Source organism: Tribolium castaneum, chromosome 6, assembly GCF_031307605.1.
Source record: "Tribolium castaneum strain GA2 chromosome 6, icTriCast1.1, whole genome shotgun sequence".
NCBI lineage: Eukaryota > Metazoa > Arthropoda > Insecta > Coleoptera > Tenebrionidae > Tribolium > Tribolium castaneum.
Window position 1 is genome coordinate 1,534,703 of NC_087399.1, and position 21,585 is coordinate 1,556,287.

At 32.7% G+C, this 21,585-nt stretch overlaps 2 protein-coding genes and 1 long non-coding RNA gene across 5 annotated transcripts; 2 read left to right on the forward strand and 1 right to left on the reverse strand.

The window, feature by feature from the left end:
- Nucleotides 1-6,434: 6,434 nt before the first annotated feature.
- Nucleotides 6,435-12,528, forward strand: LOC135266542 (uncharacterized). Of its 2 annotated transcripts, none has more exons than XR_010334643.1 (5): nucleotides 6,435-7,403; nucleotides 7,460-8,195; nucleotides 8,251-8,409; nucleotides 8,466-8,945; nucleotides 8,998-12,528. It is a non-coding gene; the product is annotated as an uncharacterized LOC135266542 (long non-coding RNA). The 2 variants fall into 2 exon arrangements; XR_010334644.1 differs by lacking the exon at nucleotides 6,435-7,403 and having other exon boundaries at nucleotides 7,901-8,195; nucleotides 8,998-9,213; nucleotides 12,350-12,528.
- A 2,864-nt stretch (nucleotides 12,529-15,392) lies between these two features.
- Nucleotides 15,393-20,913, reverse strand: LOC663341 (dynein regulatory complex subunit 2). 2 transcript variants are annotated; one of them, XM_015982947.2, is made up of 5 exons: nucleotides 20,645-20,911; nucleotides 20,345-20,597; nucleotides 20,074-20,297; nucleotides 16,337-16,534; nucleotides 15,393-16,288 (listed from the first exon to the last, which is right to left on the reverse strand). In XM_015982947.2, the coding sequence occupies exons 1-5, from the start codon at nucleotides 20,783-20,785 to the stop codon at nucleotides 15,587-15,589; spliced, it is 1,518 nt and encodes a 505-aa protein (XP_015838433.1). In that variant the 5' UTR covers nucleotides 20,786-20,911; the 3' UTR covers nucleotides 15,393-15,586. The 2 variants fall into 2 exon arrangements, with proteins under 2 accessions (XP_015838433.1, XP_974486.2); XM_969393.3 differs by having other exon boundaries at nucleotides 15,393-16,534; nucleotides 20,645-20,913.
- Nucleotides 19,239-20,077, forward strand: Obp59a (Odorant-binding protein 59a). Its single transcript, XM_008199092.3, has 3 exons — nucleotides 19,239-19,394; nucleotides 19,441-19,594; nucleotides 19,637-20,077. Exons 1-3 carry the CDS (start codon nucleotides 19,344-19,346, stop codon nucleotides 20,032-20,034), a joined length of 603 nt encoding a protein of 200 aa, XP_008197314.1. The 5' UTR covers nucleotides 19,239-19,343; the 3' UTR covers nucleotides 20,035-20,077.
- Nucleotides 20,914-21,585: the final 672 nt, after the last annotated feature.

The following is a 21,585-nucleotide window of genomic DNA, read 5'->3' on the forward strand; positions in this document are numbered from 1 at the left end:
AATTGCTTCGTTTTGCTTGGAACAGTCTAATACAAATATCGGTCTTTTTGTATAATCTGTATAGCTTAATATAGGTTCAGCACGATCTTTTCCATTAAATTCCTTATAAAAATCAACGTAAGCTTGATATGCTTCTAAATATTTATTTTTAGCAAATTGTAGTTTCCATGTTTCATATGGATAAACATTTGAATTCAACCATAAACGTACGCTTCTTACATCACAATGATCAAATAGAGTAACATCAGACTTTGGATTATTTTTTCGGTTTGTTTGAAAGCAAACGATAATAAATCTTGGTCTTTCTAATTGAGTAGATGTTTTAACTCTCCAGATGTCGTTATTAGTTTGTCGAACTGATGGAAGTTCATGAATTTCCCATTTTCTGAACGGTAACGATATAACACGATCTTTGTTGATCCCTTCTAATATAGTTAATTTAATTTCATCATTTGGGTAAACATGTTTTGCTTTTAATTCAATATTGTTAATCTTAAGTGTCGCTTTTCTCGTTCCGGTAGAAATGAAACAATTAGCATCGTTACGACTTCGTATTAATCGAAGTTTTTGATGACCGCTAACTATCCGATGATAATCAAATGGTAAATTTAACAGATAAGATAAAGGGATTCTAAATGAAAACGTATTATCAGTTTCATTAAATGTCTTCAGTTGTTGACTTTCTTGATCATTCCATCCAGCGAGAGTTAATGCTCTTACTTCATCTTTGCCATAACATAGAAAAGTTTTGATTGTAGATACTGTTCCGACTTCACGTACACTATCTAACTCAACATTATTCAATTCATAGCTTACATTCTCAAATAAATATGCTGCTGCATTATTAGTCAAGGTTACATTTCCACCGCCAGTTTCCGGTACCGGATCTGGTATGAACTCACCGTCCACTTGTATAAATGATTCAAAGAGAGAAATCCAAATATCTCTCTGATTAATTATAATTTCGATTTCATCATTGTTATCGAAAGATCTTACTTGCGGACTATATGTATGTTCTTCCTCTTTACTTATGCTGTCGTCTATTTCCGGTGAACTGTAAACCTGAAGTTTGCTGGCGGACATTATATCCTAACGATTTAAGAATCTGCACGCTCTGATGTGATAATGTCGACTGATGACAAGATACTGACTGATAATTTGATGGATTGTATGATTTTTTATATTGATTTTGAAACACTAAACCCATGTTTATGCTTCTTTTTTCAGAGCAAGACGAATATTGATTGTTTGACCGTTAAAATCTATAGGACAATGGTCTTGATCAACAATATCAATAGTTAGGTTAGGTATATTGGATCTATTAATGATAGGTAAATAAATAGGATTTAATGGTTCCACAAAAATCTGTTCGGCTGGACTAACACTTAAAGCAGTTTCATAAAGAGTATGAGATTCTTTGTTTTTGTAGAAAGAACCTCTTACAATATTACACTCGATACGTATTGTATTAACCTTAATTATGTTAACAGGTAAATCACTTTCATGTAATTGTCTTGCTTTAAGTTTCCTTTTAGAAAAACCTAACAATTTACCAATACTATCTTCGTGAGCGAAATTAATGTCGTAAATACTAAATATCTCACACTTTAATGTGTTTTCGTTAGCCTTCAATGAAAATGTATTCTGTTTTTGAGCATCAGTTGCAGATCGTCCACTAAGAATAATTTGTATATATTTTTCTATAGCAGCTATTTCATAAGCACCTTTCGGAAATGTTATCACTTTTTCTTCAGTAGTGTTCGGAGCAAAATAATAAAATTTATTTGTACCCTCTTCTATATTTGGTATATTATTGTTAGTATAAAAACCGATTAAAGCTATAGAATAATTCGAATTTTCTTCAAGGTCAATGGGTGGCTCATAGTGTTCAGACAGCGTACTTTCAACACCTGTTAGGGAGAATGTCTTATACATGACTGAATAAAATACATGATTATCTCATCTTTTATTATGTAAAAACATCAAACATAAATGTCCGCAATTATATGATAAAAATTGATAACGATCATGATTAAAGTAAATATTACAATTTCCTAAGTATCGTACTAATTCTAGAGGTGGCTTTAGATTTCCATAACTATCAAAATAATCAACCTGTTTATTTGTTTTTCTATAACAAACCCAATGAGTTCCGGATCCTTTTTTAGAGTCCAAATTAATGATAGCACATTCTGTCTTATCAGGTTTCATATGAATTAATTCATCTCTCATAAAAACGCCTTTAAATTTGGGTAGTTTTAATAATTTAGCATATCTTCTTAAATCATTATCAGTTAGTGCCCTATTAGGCAGTTTTATTGGTAGTTTTTTGGAAATTTACGTAAATACAATCCATAACCTCGTGGTTGCTTTCGAAGATATAAACCACTTCCCGCCTTCCCGATAGCGATATCTTCCAGTACTTTATTATGACGTTTATTCTCATCTAATTTCTGTTTCGCTGCTTTAGCATCATTTACAGCTTTAGTTATAGCAGCAGCACCTCCGCCCATAGCCCCTAAGGCACTAAGTCCTCCAAAAATTAATGGTAACAATGGTAAAAATCCTCCTGTTTTTATAGGTATAATACGAGGAATTTTTATACGCTTACGACCTCCAGATTTTCTAACTGCTATACGAGCAGCTGATAATGCAGATTTTATATTATCATATCCCTTATTTTCTAAATTTGATAAAAGAGCTTTATGAAAAGGTTGTTGTTTTTTCTGTGTCCTCTTTCTAGATTTCTTTGTCTTCCTTTTCGATTTTTTCCTTTGGATTCCCATACCTAATTTCCTTTTGACTTTCATTGCGTTAGTTACAAACCAGGCACTTGCTTTTTCACCAAATGAAGCGTCTTTAGACTTAACACGTGACCATGCACTATCTTCTAAAATTCGATCCGCTTGATGTCTATCTTTTAAATCGTTGGAATTAGCGTAAGCTATATCGTGCGTTTTACAAAAGCTGTCAAGCTTGTTTATTCCAGGATCACCTCGTTCTAACCGTTTCTTAAGTTTTGTACCAGGTCCGCAATATTGATATCCTGGTAAATGTAATTCAAAAGGTAATTTATTGATTGCAGTATTTAATAGTCCTTCCCCTTTGAAAGACAACATTTAACTGAACTTTTTTCCCTATATAAACCTTCTTATAAATGTTTTTAATTTAGTATGAAAATGAAAGTGTTAAAGCAAAAATTACAATTACCTATCATAAATCATGATTATAATAATGTTGATAATAAACATAAAATGTCTCATCGACATGGTACACTTTTACCCGAATCAATACGTTGTATAATTTGTGGACCTTCTGGTGGAGGAAAAACTAACATATTATTGTCTTTATTGTTTGATCCCAACGGATTGAAATTTGAAAACATATATATTTATTGTAAATCATTATATCAACCGAAGTATAAACTGCTTAGTGATGTGCTACAAAAAATTAAAGGAATGGAATATAACCAGTATGAACATAATGAAGACGTGCTAGATCCAAAAGATGCAAAAAATAACTCTATTTTTATATTTGATGATGTCATAATGTGTAATCAAGCTAAGATAAGGGATTACTTTTGCATGGGCCGGCATAAAAATATTGATAGTTTCTATCTCTGTCAAACATATACAAAAATACCGAAACATTTAATTCGAGATAATGCAAATTTATTGGTAATATTAAAACAAGATCTGTTAAATTTAAAACATGTATATGAAGATCATGTTGGTGCTGATATGAAATTCGAACAATTCTGTGAAATATGTCAGGAATGTTGGAAAAACCAATATGGTTTTTTGGTTATATGTAAAGATAATGAATTAAATAAGGGTCGATATAGAAAAGGGTTTGATCATTTTATTCAAGTGTAGAGTGATATCTATTTGAGAACGTTTCCAGACCGGTTAATATCAGTTTCACAGCGGTTAGTATCGGTGCGATATCGGTTAATACCGGTTCCAAAGCGGTTAGTATCGGTTAGATACCGGTTAGAGACCGGTTAATATCGGTCTCAGACCGGTTAGTATCGGTGTGATATTGGTTAATACCGGTTCCAGAGCGGTTATTATCGGATAGAGACCGGTTAATATCGGTTTCAGACCGGTTAATGTCTGTTAAAAAGCAGTTCCTGATCGGTTTGAGATCGGTTAATATCAGTTTGAGACCCGTTATAATAGCAGTCGAATAAGAAGTTATATAAACAATAATTCTGATTTGTTCGGTTAGTTTATAACATTAAGCGGTAATGATGGGTACCAAACCAGATCAAAACCTTAAAAGACATATATTAAAAGCAGCTGATTCAATTCGAAAGAAGTATAAAGCCATAAAGTTAAACAGCAGTGAAGCGGATGAGTCAATTAAAAAGCTTTTTCAGCCTGTTATAAATCCTTTAGAAGAAATTTCAATAAAATTGGAGAAGCAATCTCCACCACCACAGCAACAACAACAAAAACAACACAAAAGACCAAAACATCATATTCAAAAGCAAAGGAAACAATTTCTTAAACTACCAAAAAAAGAAAAGATTAAACAAGAACTTGAACTACCAGTTGAAGAAACATATGAACCTAGTACATCACTGCGACAACCAGAAGAAATATATGAGTCATTACCAGAAATAAAAGAAGAAGATGAAGAAACCAAATCTGACACTATGGATGATTTAATTAATAGCAGACATATTTTAGATGAATTTTTAGAACAATATCCTCCAGTTGCGAGAAATGCAATAGAAGCAGTTTTAGAGAAAACCAGTGATCAGACATTTGGTCCTAGATATAATTCAAAAGAGAATAAACTATTTATGGGTAAACATGAATTAATAATCAGTCAAAATGGTGATTTAATTTTAGATAATGAATCATTTCCTGGTACTCCTGGTTTATACAGACTAATATTTTTTAAAAACCCTGAAGATAAATACACTCAAATTACAAAAGAGGATCGGTCAGCATACAAAAAAATACTTGAAATTTCTAATACACATAGAAAAAATAATGATCCCACAAAACAACTAAAAGGTCATAGAGGTGTAAAATATACTCAAATTGTGCAACCAATGTTTACTTCATTTCCTAAATCTCCGTTTATTGGTGAAGGATTATTCACTAATAAACGTGTAGAATATGTTTACTGGGATGACATAAATGAATTAGTGTCACGTCTAGCATTATTACATGCAGCGACAAAAGCGGGTAACAATTCCCATCTGAATGAAATTTTATCAATAGAAGAAGAATTAAAGGAATGTGGTGTAATATATTAGGCTTAAGTTTTTTTCTGGTTAATCCTCAGTGTTGAAATGCCCATTGATCTATTCGGACGTAAAGTGTTATCAGCATCAAGTGCATTTTTTAAATCTACACCATCACCTTTTGTTTTCACTGCTGATGGTGACCTTGATTTAAAACATCATAGAATCTGTAACATTAATGATCCAACAGAAGACAAAGATTGTGCGAATAAGGTATATATTGATTTAGTAAGTAAACAAATATACCAAAAGATGGAAGGAGTAATAGCTGCTTTAACGGATTTAAATAATAATGTTCATAAAGCAGATGCTATATGGATGGATAAATTTAATCAGTTAAACTTAACCATGAATGTTAAGTACAAAATACTTGATGAAAAAATTGATAATATAATTGCTACAATTCCTCACACGATTGAATCAGAATTGCATAACAAACATTTAAGTATAAATTATGAAATCGATAACAAGTGGAAAAAATTTATGAATAATTCAAATGAGATAACCAGACGAATAAAAAAACTTGAAGAACGCTTTGAAGGAATCGATAGTATTAAGATAAAACCAGAAACCATTTCCAAACGTTCTAAAGCAGGTGATACAGATCAACTTGAAAATGTACCTATATCAAAGAAAAGGAAAGTAACAGATTCATATGAAAATAGTGAAAGATAGAACCCATGCCTCATAATAAAAACAAGTGTCCTCCAGGTCAAATGTCAGATCGTCATGGAAATTGTAGAGAAGTGTACCGTAAATAAGCAATGGTTCGACTAAAGCAAGTTAGTGATGTAAAGCAAAAATTGGTAAACGAGATATTTAAACCTGCACGCAGGAATTTTAAACGAAGACGTACTATAATTAAAGGATTGGATGATTTATGGCAAGTAGATTTAGCAGAAATGCAAAATTTATCTTATCATAATAATGGATTTAAATATATTTTAGTCGTAATCGACTGTTTTTCTAAATTTTTATGGACCAGACCACTGAAATCGAAATCAGCTAATGAGGTTAGCAGAGCTATGGAATCAATACTGAAGAATGAAAAAGAACGAATACCAAAGAATTTACAGTCAGATCAAGGAAAGGAATTTTATAATACCACTTTTCAGGATTTGATGAGACGTTATAATATTAATCACTATAGTACGTACAGCGTTAAAAAAGCAGCAATTGCTGAACGAGTTATACGTACTTTAAAATCCAAAATTTATCGATATTTTACGTTATTTGCGACACATAAATGGATAAATAAATTGCAAGAGATAACCAAAAATTATAATACTACAATACATCGAACAACAGGAAGGAAACCCACAGAGATAAACGCTTCGAATCAAGGAGACATAACAGCATATGATCATCTAAAGATTGTTGATAAAAACAGAAAAAAATTTAAAGTCGGAGATTTCGTAAGAATTAGCAAAGAAAAGATGTTATTTGAAAAAGGATATACACCCAATTGGTCAACGGAAATTTTTAAAATCAGTAAGATTAATCTAACCAATCCTGTAACATTTCTGCTAGAAGATAAAGAAGGTCAACCAATCAAAGGAGCTTTTTATATTTGGGAATTATCAAAAACTCAATATCCTGACGTCTATTTAGTTGAGAAAGTGATTCGACGTAAAGGAACTAAATTATTTGTGAAATGGTTAGGTTTACCAGATAATCAGAATAGTTGGATTGAAATGAAAGATATTACCTAATAAATAAGAAATATATATACGATATAATTATTTAACGTCTAATTTAGTTCCATTTAAGATGGCAACGAGTGTAGAACCTGTTATAAAAAAAGTGCTGCATTTTGAAAAAACCATAAGCGATATTCGATTACTAATGAAACTGGAACTACTGAAATTAGGACCGTGCCAGTTGATGGATATATTTCATAAATTACCGGAAACATATCAACAAGATCATGATATAAAGCTGAATCTACCATGTTTACAACATTATTATAACAGTTTTGACGAAGATCAGTTTGATGGTCCTCCTTCATCAATAAATAATTGTGTTTCGTGTATTTTAGATGATACAGGAAGCCAACAACAACAACAACAACAACAACAACAACAACAACAACAACCCACTGCGTTTCAAGTGTAATGCCTCTTTTGAACTCATCACTCATCTTGTTTGTTACTCTTATACAAAATGTGTTGTACGTGCAAAAACCGTTAGATGTTGTAGATATGTACATCGTCTTCACTAGTGAAAGTCCTAACAACACAAGATGGTCTCCTCTCTGGAAAAGTTTATTTTTCAACGATGTTGATTACCAATGGAAGAAGATGAATCTGGGTTATTTGAGCAATACTGCAATAGAAATATTTAAATATGAAAATGTTTCTATAGCAAACTCTGTAATATATTTTAAATTAAGACTAGTTTTTACCAATAGTAATTATATTGATACTGACTGGAAGAGACTTATACTTAATGATCATGATGTAGTTTCAATAAAAAATTGTTTTAATCATGTTCCTACCTTTTTAGCAATGTTTGGAATTGTTTGTACATGTTGGATCGTTTTTATGATGTTCATAGCGTTAGGTTTGGCTTAAAAACTGCAATTAAAAATTTATTTAGGTGTATGACTTTGTTAGTTTAAGTATGTAGTTTGTTTTATGTCTAATAAAAAATAATATTCATTCTGATTATTTTTGTTATCATATTTCCTGTCTAACGTTTTTTTCCTTAAAAACGTTAAATTTTTATCAGTTATATTTTGAATTTTTTGAATTTTTACGTAAGGAACCACAATATCCGGTTGCAAAGTTTATGGAATATAAAATCATATCGCATCAATGATTAATTCATTTCTACTTCGACTGTCCGTGTATGAAAGTAATCATGTTCAAGTGCTCTCAATGCGATAACAAGTTTACTCGCAAAGATGCTTTAACACGTCATGTAAAAAAACATAGTAAGTAAATACATTTTACGTTATAGAAATTGTTTTAATTAAGAGCATTTTTAAGGTGATAAATTATCTAAACTCACTTGCACCGGATGTAAAACGTCATTTACGAGATTTGATAACTATAGGCGTCATATTACAAATTCATCATTGTGTTCAATGGATTCGGATGATATGACTCCTAAAAAAGCCCGCCTGACAACTAGAACACCTTTACAAGGTATTTTTGTAAATATTCTTTATATTATTATTATTATAACTTGTTTTTGTTTTTAGAAGTTACTACTAACGCTCCATCATGTTCATTTCATCAATTTTGTGAAATATGCAATAGTCACTACAGAGGATCCAGATTAAACCATTTACGTTCTTTAAAACATAAAAGTGTCATCTCCGCCAAAATTAATGATGATGATGATTTCGTTGAAGAATATCAAGTTGCCTTCAAATCAAGAATTACCTCATACCGATTGAAAAATTCACAACTAGATGACTTGGAAGTGTGCAATTTTTTTGAAAGAAATCAAGATAAACTTATCACTTTAATAACTAGAAAACTGAGAGAATTTAACCAACTTAAAATTAATTTCGAACTTTTTGCTAAATATATTTTACCTTCTAAAGACATTATCGAAATCAAATCATTCAACACTAAAAATATCATCATTTCAATATCGACAAATATTAAGGTAGAACTGGAAGAAATATGTGGCGTCATAAAAAACAAAATGAGTGAATTCTTGGAAAAAGATAGTGGTAAGTAATATCAATTTTATTTATAAACATATTATTGTATTAAATTTTTTAGGTTGGATTTTAATGGAAATTTTGTTTTTGGAACTTAATATCAACAAATTCAATCCACTACGTGCATCAACATATATACCATTACCGAAGGACATAGCGAAGCGGAGAGCGGTTATCAATATTCATAATGATGATAATGAATGTTTCAAATGGTCTGTTTTGGCACACCTTCATTCAACTGAAGTAAATGTTAATCGACATCGAGTTGATGCTTATCGTGAGTTTGAAGAGGAATTAGATTTTACAGATATTTCATTTCCGGTTAAATTAACTGATATTTTTAAATTTGAAGCACTTAATAATATTAGTGTAAATGTCTATGGAACAGAGCAGCGTTTTGATCATGAAAAAGGTAAATGGGTATCAGATATTATAGGTCCCTTTTATTTAACTTCTAAGAAACGAGACATTCATGTAAATTTATTACTTATCGTAGACGATGAAAGAATGATCAAACATTACTGTCTGATAAGCAACATTTCTCGATTAATAAGTTCACAACTTTCCAAACATAATCATGCTAAATTTATATGTAACGGTTGTCTATTATTTTTTTCGAGTGAACAAAAATTAGTTAAACATCGTAAGTATGCTTGTAATGAAGTTGTCACTACATTACCAACTTCTGATCTGATTATAAATAAATTTGGTAAAGAAGTGCCTGGTAATGAATTAACATTTCAAAATTTTGATAAATCTCTTAAAGTTCCTTTTGTATTTTATTTCGATTTTGAATCTATTTTAAAACCTTTACGCAATGATAATTCAGCCGATAATATCCGTACAATTGTTACACATTTACATGAACCATATAGTTTCGGATATTACATAAAATGTGCATATAATGATAATTTATCAATTTATCGGACTTATCGAGGAAAAGATGCTCCTAAAATTTTTGTGAAATGGTTGCAAGATGATGTAAATAGACTTTATCACGATCACCTCAAACATATCGTACCACTTGAAATGACTCCGTTAGATGAATTGGTTTTTCAAATATCTACCCATTGTCATTTATGTAAAGAACCTTTCAAAACAGATTACGGAAGTCTAAATTGTGATAGAGTTCGTAATCATTGTCACTTAACAGGTGAATTTTTAGGACCTGCACATTCTATTTGTAATTTAAATTATAAGATTCCAAAATATATCCCTGTTTTTTGTCATAATTTAACTAATTATGATAGTCATTTATTTATTAAAGCTTTAGCAACAGAAAAGACCATCATTAATTGCATTGCTCAAACTAAAGAAAAGTATATTACATTTTCAAAAAAAATTTTAGTTGATAAGGTCATGAACACGACTACAAATACAGTTGACAATATTTTTATAACGCTTAGATTCGTAGATTCGTTCCGTTTCCTTTCTTTTTCATTAGATAAATTATCTCAGACTTTAACTTCTGATGAATGTCTAACCATTCGGAAACACTTTCCGGACGATAACCAATTTAATTTGATAAGACAAAAAGGTGTTTTTCCATATTCATATTTGGATTGTTTTAATAAGTTAGATGATACCAGTTTACCATTGATTCAACAATTTTATGATAATCTTAATAAAACTGATATCAGTGAACATGATTATGAGCGAGCACAGGAAGTCTGGAATCTATTTGATTGCAAAACGTTAGGTGATTATTCCGACATTTATTTAAAGTCTGATGTTTTGTTACTAACAGACATTTTTGAAAATTTCAGAAAGGTTTGTCTCAAAATTTATGAACTAGATCCAGCTCATTACTTAACAGCACCTTCATTAGGCTGGGATGCTATGTTAAAAATGACTGGAATTAAATTCGAATTGTTAACTGATATAGACATGGTACATTTCTTTCGAAAATCTATTAGAGGAGGACTTTGTCAATGTTCAAAACGTAAAGCAGTAGCAAATAATAAGTTTTTATCAAATCATGATCCTTCTAAACCAACTTCTTTTATAATGTACCTTGATGCAACCAACTTGTATGGAGCAGCAATGTCTGAATATTTACCTTATAGCGGTTTTCGATGGGAAGATCCTAATGAATTCAATGATAACCTAATTCTCAATTTGACAGATAACGCTGATGTAGGTTATATATTCGAAGTTGATTTAGAATATCCTTCTGAATTACATAATCTTCACAACGATTTACCATTTTGTCCTGAAAAATTTATTCCTCCCTCTAGTAAAACTGAGAAACTTTGCGCAACCTTGAACAATAAAGTACACTATGTTTTACATTATCGAAATTTAAGACAAGCTATACAAGGTGGTTTAAAATTAATTAATATTCACCGTGTTTTAAGTTTTAATCAATCACCATGGTTGAAAACATATATTGATTTAAATACAGAAATGCGTAACAAATCAAAAAACGCGTTAGAAAAAGATGTATTTAAATTAATGAATAATTCAGTTTTTGGTAAAACCATGGAATCAATTGATAAAAGAGTAAACGTGAAATTGGTAACATCATGGAATAATATAGGTAGAAAACCAGGTGCTGAAAGTTTAATTGCACGACCAAATTTTAAAAATTCATCTATCTTTACACCAAATTTTGTAGCTATTCAATTAGAGAACGAAAAAGTTTTCTACAATAAACCTCTGTATGTAGGTTTTACTATTCTAGATATCAGTAAAACTATTATGTATGATTTTTATTATAATTTCATAAAACTTAAATACGGTAACAATGCAACGCTTTTGTATACCGATACTGATAGTTTAGTAATTGAAATTTTTTGTGAAAATATTTATGATGATATTAAATCTAATATAGAGCGTTTTGATACTTCAAATTATAAAGCAGAAAATATTCATGGAATACCTGTATCGTCTTCTGTCATCGGGAAGATGAAAGATGAATATAAAGGACGTGTAATATCAGAATTTTTAGGAACAGGTGCTAAAGCATATTGTGTGGATGTTGAAGGTGAATTATCTAAAAAAGCTAAGGGTATTAAACACAATGTAATTACAAGTGAATTACATAAAATTGACTACCAAAACGCAGTTACTGTTCCAAACACTGAAATTATTAAAGAAATGAATATCTTTCGTTCGAAGCTTCATAACATTTACACAGAATTAAAGAAAAAAATTGCTTTATCTTTCAAAGATGATAAACGTTACATCTTAAACAATTCTGAAGGTAGAACATTATCTTGGGGTCATAAAAATATTCTTCCTCAAACTCAGGAATAATATTTAATTTGTATTGTAGTTATTGTATTATAATGTTTATGTATTATAATATGTATGTATGTATGTACTTATATTTAGATGTAATAAACAATTAAAGTAATTTATTGTTTTTATTATTATCCATTAACCAAATAGCTTATGTGAATTTGTTTCAGGTTTCCAAAATAGACAGCACTATCCACTCTACCTACCTGAGGTTCGACTCCCCATGGAAGGAACAACAACAACAACAACTTTTTTTGCATTATATTTTAAACAAATAACAAAATAAACTTGGTGCGCAACAGACAAGTTAGGCAAACAACATTACAAAAATAAAAAACTACATATACTAGGTTTTTTTTCCTTATCGATAAAATAATGACTTTCCTTTATTAGTTATTAGTGACAAGCGCGATGATTTTCTGATATTTTGCTTAACTCAATACAGCATGTATTGTATATATACTTCATGTATTCAAAATTGCACATTTCAAAAATCATATATTCAAAATTTCACAACCCCAAAAACCAAAAATTTCACAACCCCAAAAAGCTACTACTACTACTACTACTTGTTTTCTTGGTTGCATATTCGCAAACGGGCGGGGGGTGTGTTTAAAAAAAAAAAATGGAGGCCAGCGCCATCTTTGATTGACGGCTGCGCTGACGGCAGCGCCATCTAGCGAAAAGTTTGCAGACCGTGGCGCCATCTAACGTGAGAATTTAGGCGGAATTTGTGACGACATCGGCGCTACCAACATTACACCCAATATTAATTTTTAAATAAATTAAAATTTTGGCGCCATTTTTTTTAACAAACAAACATGGCCGACTAATTTCAAATATTAATTTTGAAATAATTTAAATTTGGCGCCAATTTACCATTAAACAAAAATGACCGCCGCCGACTTTCAAACTTCCAAGATGGCGACGATTATTATTATTATTATTATTATTATACTACATAAATATATTTGCATCATCACAAATGGCGTCAGTCGGCCGCAGGCCGGCTGACCAGCTGGTCGCAGGCCAGCGAGCTGCGATTACGCGCTTGCGTCTGCGGCTGACTGACACAATTTTCACACATGCGCAGTAGAGGGAGGTGGAGGTGGTTTTTGAACCGGCTATCTCTATCTACTGAGGTGAAAAAAAATTTTTTTTTAAACTAACTCCTGCAAATTTTTATGGACTTTTACATGTCTTAACAACCCACTAAAGTTGTTAAAAGTCCATAAAAAGTCCAAATGTTCAATTTTTTGATGTTTGATTTTTTCAATTTTCGTCGCAGTTTTTGTCGGTTTTGGGTACCCGGAACATTTCTCGAGCAATAGCTCCGGAACTGTTAGAGATAACCCCATGAAGTGTATAATCGTTGGAAAGCTCTGTAAATTATCTATTTTTTTCAAAAAAGATTATTGTTCTCCGACTAATAGTTTTCGAGCAAATTGCTGATAAATGCAAAAATTGGTAAAATTTTAAAAAATTCATAACTAAAAAACTATTGGGAATTTGGCAATTTTCTCGATGCCAATCGATTCTCCCGATCATTTTCTATAGGTATGGATCAAAACAGTTCCACTTTTTAGAATAGTTTAGCCGTAAATGAGAAAATAAAAAAAATTAAAAAAAAGTTAACACCCCCCCCCCTTAAAATCGGTCAATTTTTAAAGTGTCTCAAAATTAAATGAAACCTATTCTATCTTATAGATTTTGATGTGCTCTTTACGATAGAACAAACCGTTTTCTTCTAGCTCTTTTAGTTTGGCCGTAATCGGCGTTTGAAAATTGTAAATTTGTTTGCGAGATATCGCCTTGAGTCCTATGCCATTTTGTAGAGTTTTTTATTCCGGTTATCCTCCATTTTTCCGTTTCTCGATATCTTTAGTAGTTTCGCCGTAATTGGCGATTGAAAATTGAAAAAAAGTGAAAATGGAAACCTTTTCTTGCGTTTTTCTCGGAAACTGTAAGACTTAGAGCAACGAACAAAAAACCATCTGATAGCGCTTATTTTTATCTATTTTTTCGACCAAACCCGGAGCCGCTCCGGGCAACGTTTCCGGCTACAGAGGCGATCAAAGTTTTTCAATAAAAAAATTCATAAAAAAAAAGTAAAAGTCGTAGAGCATTGCGGTTTGTTCGATTGAATTCTACGGCTCATTTTACATATTATATCAATTTTTCACAAGTATTAAAAATTTAAAATTTTTTGCCTAAATTTAGGGTGGCCATTTGTCATAGTGAAAAATTTTATTCATTAAAAAAATTCATAACTCGAAAACTAAAAGTCGTAGAGCAGTGCGGTTTGTTCCATTGGATTTAGCGGCTTTTTTACTTTCGTATACTAATTTTTAACGCAATTTAAAATTTTCAATTTTTTTGCTCAAATTGCCTGAGTAAACACTTGTACCTGCAAAGAGGTGAAAAAAAATTTTTTTTTTTAGACTAACTCCAGCAAATTTTTATGGACTTCTACATGTCTTAGCAACCCACAAAAGTTGTTAAAAGTCCACAAAAAGTCCAAATGTTCGATTTTTTGATGTTTGATTTTTTCAATTTTTGTAGCAGTTTTTGTCGGTTTTGGGTACCCGGAACATTTGTCGAGCAATAGCTCCGGAACTATTACAGATAACCCCATGAAGTGTACTATCGTTGGAAAGCTCTTTAAATTATCTATTTTTCTCAAAAAAGATTATTGTTCTCCGATTAATAGTTTTCGAGCAAATTGCTGCTAAATGCAAAAATTGGTAAAATTTTAAAAAATTCATAACTAAAAAACTATTGGGAATTTGGCAATATTCTCGATGCCAATCGATTCCCCGGATCATTTTACATAGGCGTGGATCAAAACAGTTCCACTTTTTCAAATAGTTTAGTCGTAATTGAGAAAAAACAAAAAATTAAAAAAAAATAACACCCCCTTCTCCTACAAAATGCCAATTTTAAAAGTGTCTCAGAATCAAATAAAACTTATTCCTATCTTATATTTACAATTTCGAATTTTTTGCTAAAATTTCCTGAGTAATACACTTACCCTCAAAAAAAAGAAAATATCTATTTTTAAAAAACTTGTTCTATTATAGTTTTTTGGACTTTACATCCCTCTAGAGTTGTTAAAAGTCGAAAAAATGTCCAAATGTTCGATTTTCTTTAATTTATTAGTTTTATATTTAATTGTCAAATAAAACAACTCATAAGTGGTTATAAAAACTACAATTCTTTATCACTGTTTATTGTTTCTGTAACTCATCTACAATCAATCGGAGCATAAATTACCAACTTAAACAATAAAAGACGTAATTACCAATAACTTTCACATTATCTTAGTCATAACCATCTAATTTACTTATGAATGAACTATAATTTAAATGATTGTTATTGGAACACCCGTCGGTTCAAGGCCTTAGACCTTAGACCAGGATCCTCCTAAGGGGGGCCGACTTGGCCCCCCTTGTCTTCGAAACGGCCCGTGTTGGCACTTTACTCGCCGGCGATTGATCCAAAGCCACGGCCTCCAAAACCGCCCTAATCATCCCCCTGATGTGCTTGTTCTGCCCTTGCAAAACCCTCCTCTCCTCCTTCATCTCTCGGTGCTCCAGGTCCACCCTGTTGTAGGCAACCCAGAACATCTCCATGCAGTCCAACAAGGCAAACTCCTTGCCTACTATATCCTCAGGCTCAGGACTTTGAGACTCGGGCGAACTTTGTTTCCGCGAAATCACGATCTTTTTCACTTCTTCTGGGGCACTCTTCCCCGACGACCTCCGCCTGACCTCCTCTTGCTCCTCCTCGTCTAGACTCAAGTCCTGGGGTTCGAGTGGCAAAAATTTGATCTTTTCGCGCTGGGTTTCAAACTTCCGGCACGTTTTCATTAAGTTCACAATTTGCACGCCTCGAGTTTGGATCCGGTGCAAAAATTCGATGCTTTTGTTGGAGATGTGGGTCAGGTGGAGCAATTGCCGCTCGTCTTTGGCCACATCTTTGCGGAATTGTTGCCGGACGGCGTAAAACGTGGCGGTTTTTTCCGCGATGGTGGCTTTGAGCTGGGCGATGTGTTCGGTGCGTTTGGTGGTGAGGTTCTCCAAGTGCTGGGTCAGCGTTTTGATCGCTTCCTGCAATGAGTGCGTTCCGGAAATTCGGCGAGGTTTTGTCGGAGTTACCTCCTGGAGGGTTATGCGCTCCTGGTTGAGGGCGATCTCTGCAGCGCTCTCGGCGTCTAAACGGTTCAGTTCGGCAAGGTGTAGACGTTTTGTGTCCGTTTGGGAGACGGAGGACTTTATTGCTGTGGCTATTTGTCTCCAGAGGGCGGCGCAATGGCTCTGGCGACGCTTTGTGTAAGAGGCGAGTTCGATGCGGAACTGCAACAATTTGACGAATTCAAAAAGTTTGGAGAAGTTTTGAGATTTTTCGGAAACGTGGTGACTTCTAAAAACATATAAAGAATTTTTAGAGAATATTGTAACAAATATTTCGTTGATAATTGTAAGGATACTGTGGATGGAAATGCAACAAATGAAGAATTTGGAGTGTTTACAATATAATTTTAAGTACGGTCTACAAAAATAATTCTATTATATTACTACTATTTAGAGAAGCATTTCTAAAAGATTTTGGAAAATGTAGAGAAAAAAAATGAAAATTAAGTGTTTACAAAATAATTTTAAGTAAAATTTAGAAAATTAACATGAAGAAGCATCTGGAGAAAAATTAATAATAGGATCTAAGGATGGGTTTACTGAATAATCCAAAAATGAGTTCAGATCTATCTATATGCTTTTACATTCCCCTAGAGTTCTTAAAACTCCAAAAAAGTCTATTTGTTCGATTTTTTGTTGTTTGATTTCTTCAATATTTGTCGCAATTTTGGTCGATTTCCGGTACCCTGAACATTTCTCGAGTAATAGCTCCGGAACTATTAGAGATAACCCCATGAAGTGTATTATCGTTGGAAAGCTCTTTAAATTATCTATTTTTTTCAAAAAAGATTATTGTTCTCAGACTAATAGTTTTCGAGCAAATTGCTGATAAATGCAAAAATTGGTAAAATTTTTAAAAATTCATAACTAAAAAACTATTGGGAATTTGGCAATTTTCCCGATGCCAATCGATTCCCCGGATCATTTTGCATAGGTATGGATCAAAACAGTTTCATTTTTTAGAATAGTTTAGCCGTAAATTAGGAAATAAAAAAAAATAAAAAAAAGTTAACACCCCCCCCTTAAAATCGGTCAACTTTTAAAGTGTCTCAAAATCAAATAAAATCTATTCTATCTTATAGATTTTGATGTGCTCTTTACGATCGAACAAACCATTTTCTTCTAGCTCTTTTAGTTTGGCCGTAATCGGCGTTTGAAAATTGAAAAAATTTTTGCGAGATATCGCCTTAAGTCCTATGCCATTTTGTGGAGTTTTTTATTCCGGTTATCCTCCATTTTTCCGTTTCTCGATATCTTTAATAGTTTCGCCGTAATTAGCGATTAAAAATTGAAAAAAATTGAAAATGGAAACCTTTTTTTGCGTTTTTCTCGGAAACTGTAAGACTTAGAGCAACGAACAAAAAAACATCTGATAGCGCTTAATTTTATCTATTTTTTCGACTAAACCCGGAGCCGCTCCGGGCAACGGTTCCGGCTACAGAGGCCATCAAAGTTTTTCACTAAAAAAATTCATTAAAAAAAATCTAAAAGTCGTAGAGCATTGCGGTTTGTTCGATTGAATTCTACGGCTCATTTTACATATTATATCGATTTTTCACAAGAATTAAAAATTTAAAAATTTTTGTCTAAATTTAGGGTAGCCATTTGTCATAGTGAAAAATTTTATTCATTAAAAAAATTCATAACTCGAAAACTAAAAGTCGTAGAGCAGTGCTGTTTGTTCCATTGGATTCAGCGGCTTTTTTTCTTTAATATACTAATTTTTCAGGCTATTTAAAATTTTCAATTTTTTTGCTCAAATTTCCTGAGTAATAAATACACTTGTACCTTCAAAGAGGTGAAAAAAAATTTTTTTTTAACTAACTCCAGCAAATTTTTATGGACTTCTACATGTCTTAGCAACCCACAAAAGTTGTTAAAAGTCCACATAAAGTCCAAATGTTCGATTTTTTGATGTTTGATTTTTCCAATTTTTGTAGCGTTTTTGTCGATTTCGGGTACCCGGAACATTTCTCGAGCAATAGCTCCGGAACTATTAGAGATAACCTCATGAAGTGTATTATCGTTCGAAAGCTCTTTAAATTATCTATTTTTTTCAAAAAAGATTATTGTTCTCCGACTAATAGTTTTCCAGCAAATTGCTGATAAATGCAAAAATTGGTAAAATTTAAAAAAATTCATAACCAAAAAACTATTGGAAATTTGGCAATTTTCTCGATGCCAATCGATTCCCCATATTATTTTGCAAGGGTAAGGATTAAAATAGTTTCACGTTTTCGAATAGTTTAGCCGTAATTGAGAAAATAAGAAAAATTAAAAAAAGTTAACATGGTCAATTATAAAAATGTCTCAGAATCTCTTTTAGTTTGGCCGTAAAAAAATGTAAATGAAGTGTTTCAAACACAAAGTTTGACTTTGGAGAATGTTGAAGGAATATAGAAAAAAGGTTTACAAATAATTTTGAAGAGAAAAGAAAGTAAAAAGCAACTACAGAAGAATTTGTAAAAGAATCTAAAGATTGGATCATAAAATAATACTGAACAATTCTAAACGAAACTCTAAGATTTTTTTGAAAAATATGTTTATATATTTATTGTATTTACGTGCTTAATGCTATAAATAAATGTATTTAATTTACGTTAAAACTAAAAAAATCTGATTAAATCTTGAAGTCACATCTTATCTCTTATCTAATCAGACCATCTCCGAAACCACGTCAGAAAAGCCCCATTGACGCACTCTTTGAAGTGCCCATCACCCGAAAACAATCTTTGCATGCAAAACGCGATCATAGCGTAACAAAAAGCACGGAAATCCATTTTCAAGAACACTGAATGCGACCTGATTGACAAATTGGTTCTGTAACAATTCAACTCTTTTGTCCATTATTTGCAATAATTTGCCATATATCCGACGAAATAATTAACGAGAACACAAACAACCATCAACTTAAATATAAAAGAAGACCTTAACTGCGTCCCACTTCCAATCCACCAGTCACCAAATCGCAATGAAACCAATTTTCGCAATAATCACTTTAACCCTGTGCACCACAGTTCATGTAAAACCACACCCAAAAAAAACAAATTTTTCAAACCGACTTGTAGGCCCTCGACTGCGGCATCCACATCAACAAGAACGACGCCCTCAAAGCCACAATCAACAAGTGTCTGATCAGCAATAAGACCCTGGAGGACTTGTGGGACATGGCCCCCATGTCCTCCGAGTCGGACTCCAGCTCGGAGGAGGTGCCCCCAGTTGGTAAGTCCCCACTGTGTGAACTCAACCAAACCTAGCTTGCAGACGGGAAAATGTTGCAAAATTTCCGAATCAAACGGGCCAGTGTGAGGCTAACCAACACCGAGACTAATGAGACGACCCCCGAACCCAAAGCTGTCTCAAGCGAGGCACAAGCCACCGAAAATTGCATAATCCAGTGCATTTTCGATAACTTACAAATGACTGACTCGACCGGGTATCCAGTCCACACGAAAATCCTCGACGGCTTGCTGAAAAACACCACAAATCGGGAACTGAGGGACTTTTTGCAAGACACCACAGATGAGTGCTTCCAGGTGATGGACAAGGAAGACACGATGGATCCTTGCTCCTACTCGAACAAACTAGTGACTTGTTTGGCCGAGAAAGGGCGCAGTAACTGTGCCGACTGGCCAGTTGGTGAACTACCATTTAAACCCTAATTGTTAACTTGTTAAATTAGTGAATAAATAGGTGCATACTGTGCTTGTTAGTTCTTCTTTCTTCCGCAAGTAGCGCTCGAAATTTGCCTTGGCCGCCTCTTTGGCTTGCGAATTTTGGCCGAAAATCACCGTCTGGAGGTGCTCATGCCTGGAAATACTGTTCTGGATAATTTCGTCGTGTTCTTTGCCACTTGCCGCCAATAACTCGTCCAAATCCTTCTGGAACTCCTCTTCCATTAGACTCATGTATTTTTCATGCGACCCTAAAATCAATAATCAAACTAACTTTGCCGCGTTTTCTGTACACAACCAATTATTTGGTCGATATGTGTCACATGTGCCTGGAAGTTGTGACAATACTGCTCCTCAGCCAGCTCTAGCTCCTCCAAAAGCCTGGCAATGGTCCGATTTTTGTATTCCAGCGTCCGGTCCATGAATTGTTTCATGTGCTCGACGTCCTCTCTCATTTCTTTGCACTTGTTCAAGCGCAAGATCTGGTGCCAGTGTTGGTTGATTTTGGCCAAATTGAGTCGAGAAAAACCGTCCTCTCGTTTAATTTTGTGCTAAAAACAAGGGACTAGGGGTGAAAATCATTAGTGAAAATAACTACCTTCATAAAAATCGCAATTAGTTGCTCCTTTCGTCTACGGGCTTCTTCTTCAATGTCAGCCTTGTGTTGAAGATACCTTGCACGTTCTTCATCGCTCATTCGGGCCAAGCGATTTGCCAGGGATTTTTTCTTACCACCCATCTTTGCTGCTGGTTAAGTACTACTGGGGAAGAGGCGTTTTTGGGGTCGCTATGTGTTGTTGATGTTTGTATTGATTTCTAGACAAAGGAACAAATTCCATGTGATTTTTACAGAAGAATAATTTACAGATGAATTTGTAAAAGAATCCAAAGATAAATTTTGAAAATAATTCAAAAAAGACCAGATTTTTGATTTAGAAAGGTGTTTAAATAGTTCGAGAAAAATCTAAAAAAAAATTTAGAAAACAGAACAGAAGCAATGCTTAAAATAATCTAGAAAGATTCCAAAAAAAATAATAGAACAATTTTGAGATGACACAGAGTGGAATCTAAAAGAAAATTTGAAGAATGCCGAAGAAATGTAGAAAAAGCATTACCAAATAATTTTGAAGAAAGTCTAGAAAATAAATGTAAAGAAGCATCTACAGAATAATTTCTAAGAGAATCTAAAGATGGGTTAAAAAAATAATCTAAAAAAAAGTCCAAATTTAAAAGGTGTAAGAAGAATCTAAAAAAAATTAGGAAATAGAACAGAAACAATGCTAAAAATAATATAGAAAAATTCCAAAAAAATATAATAGACCAATTTTGAGATGACGCAGAGTGGAATCTAAAAGAAAATTTGAAGAATGCTGAAGAAATGTAGAAAAAGCATTTACCAAATAATTTTGAAGAAAGTCTAGAAAATAAATGTAAAGAAGCATCTACAGAATAATTGTAAGAGAATCTATAGATGGGTTAAAAAATAATCTAAAAAAAAAGTCCAAATTTAAAAGGTGTAAGAAGAATCTAAAAAAATTT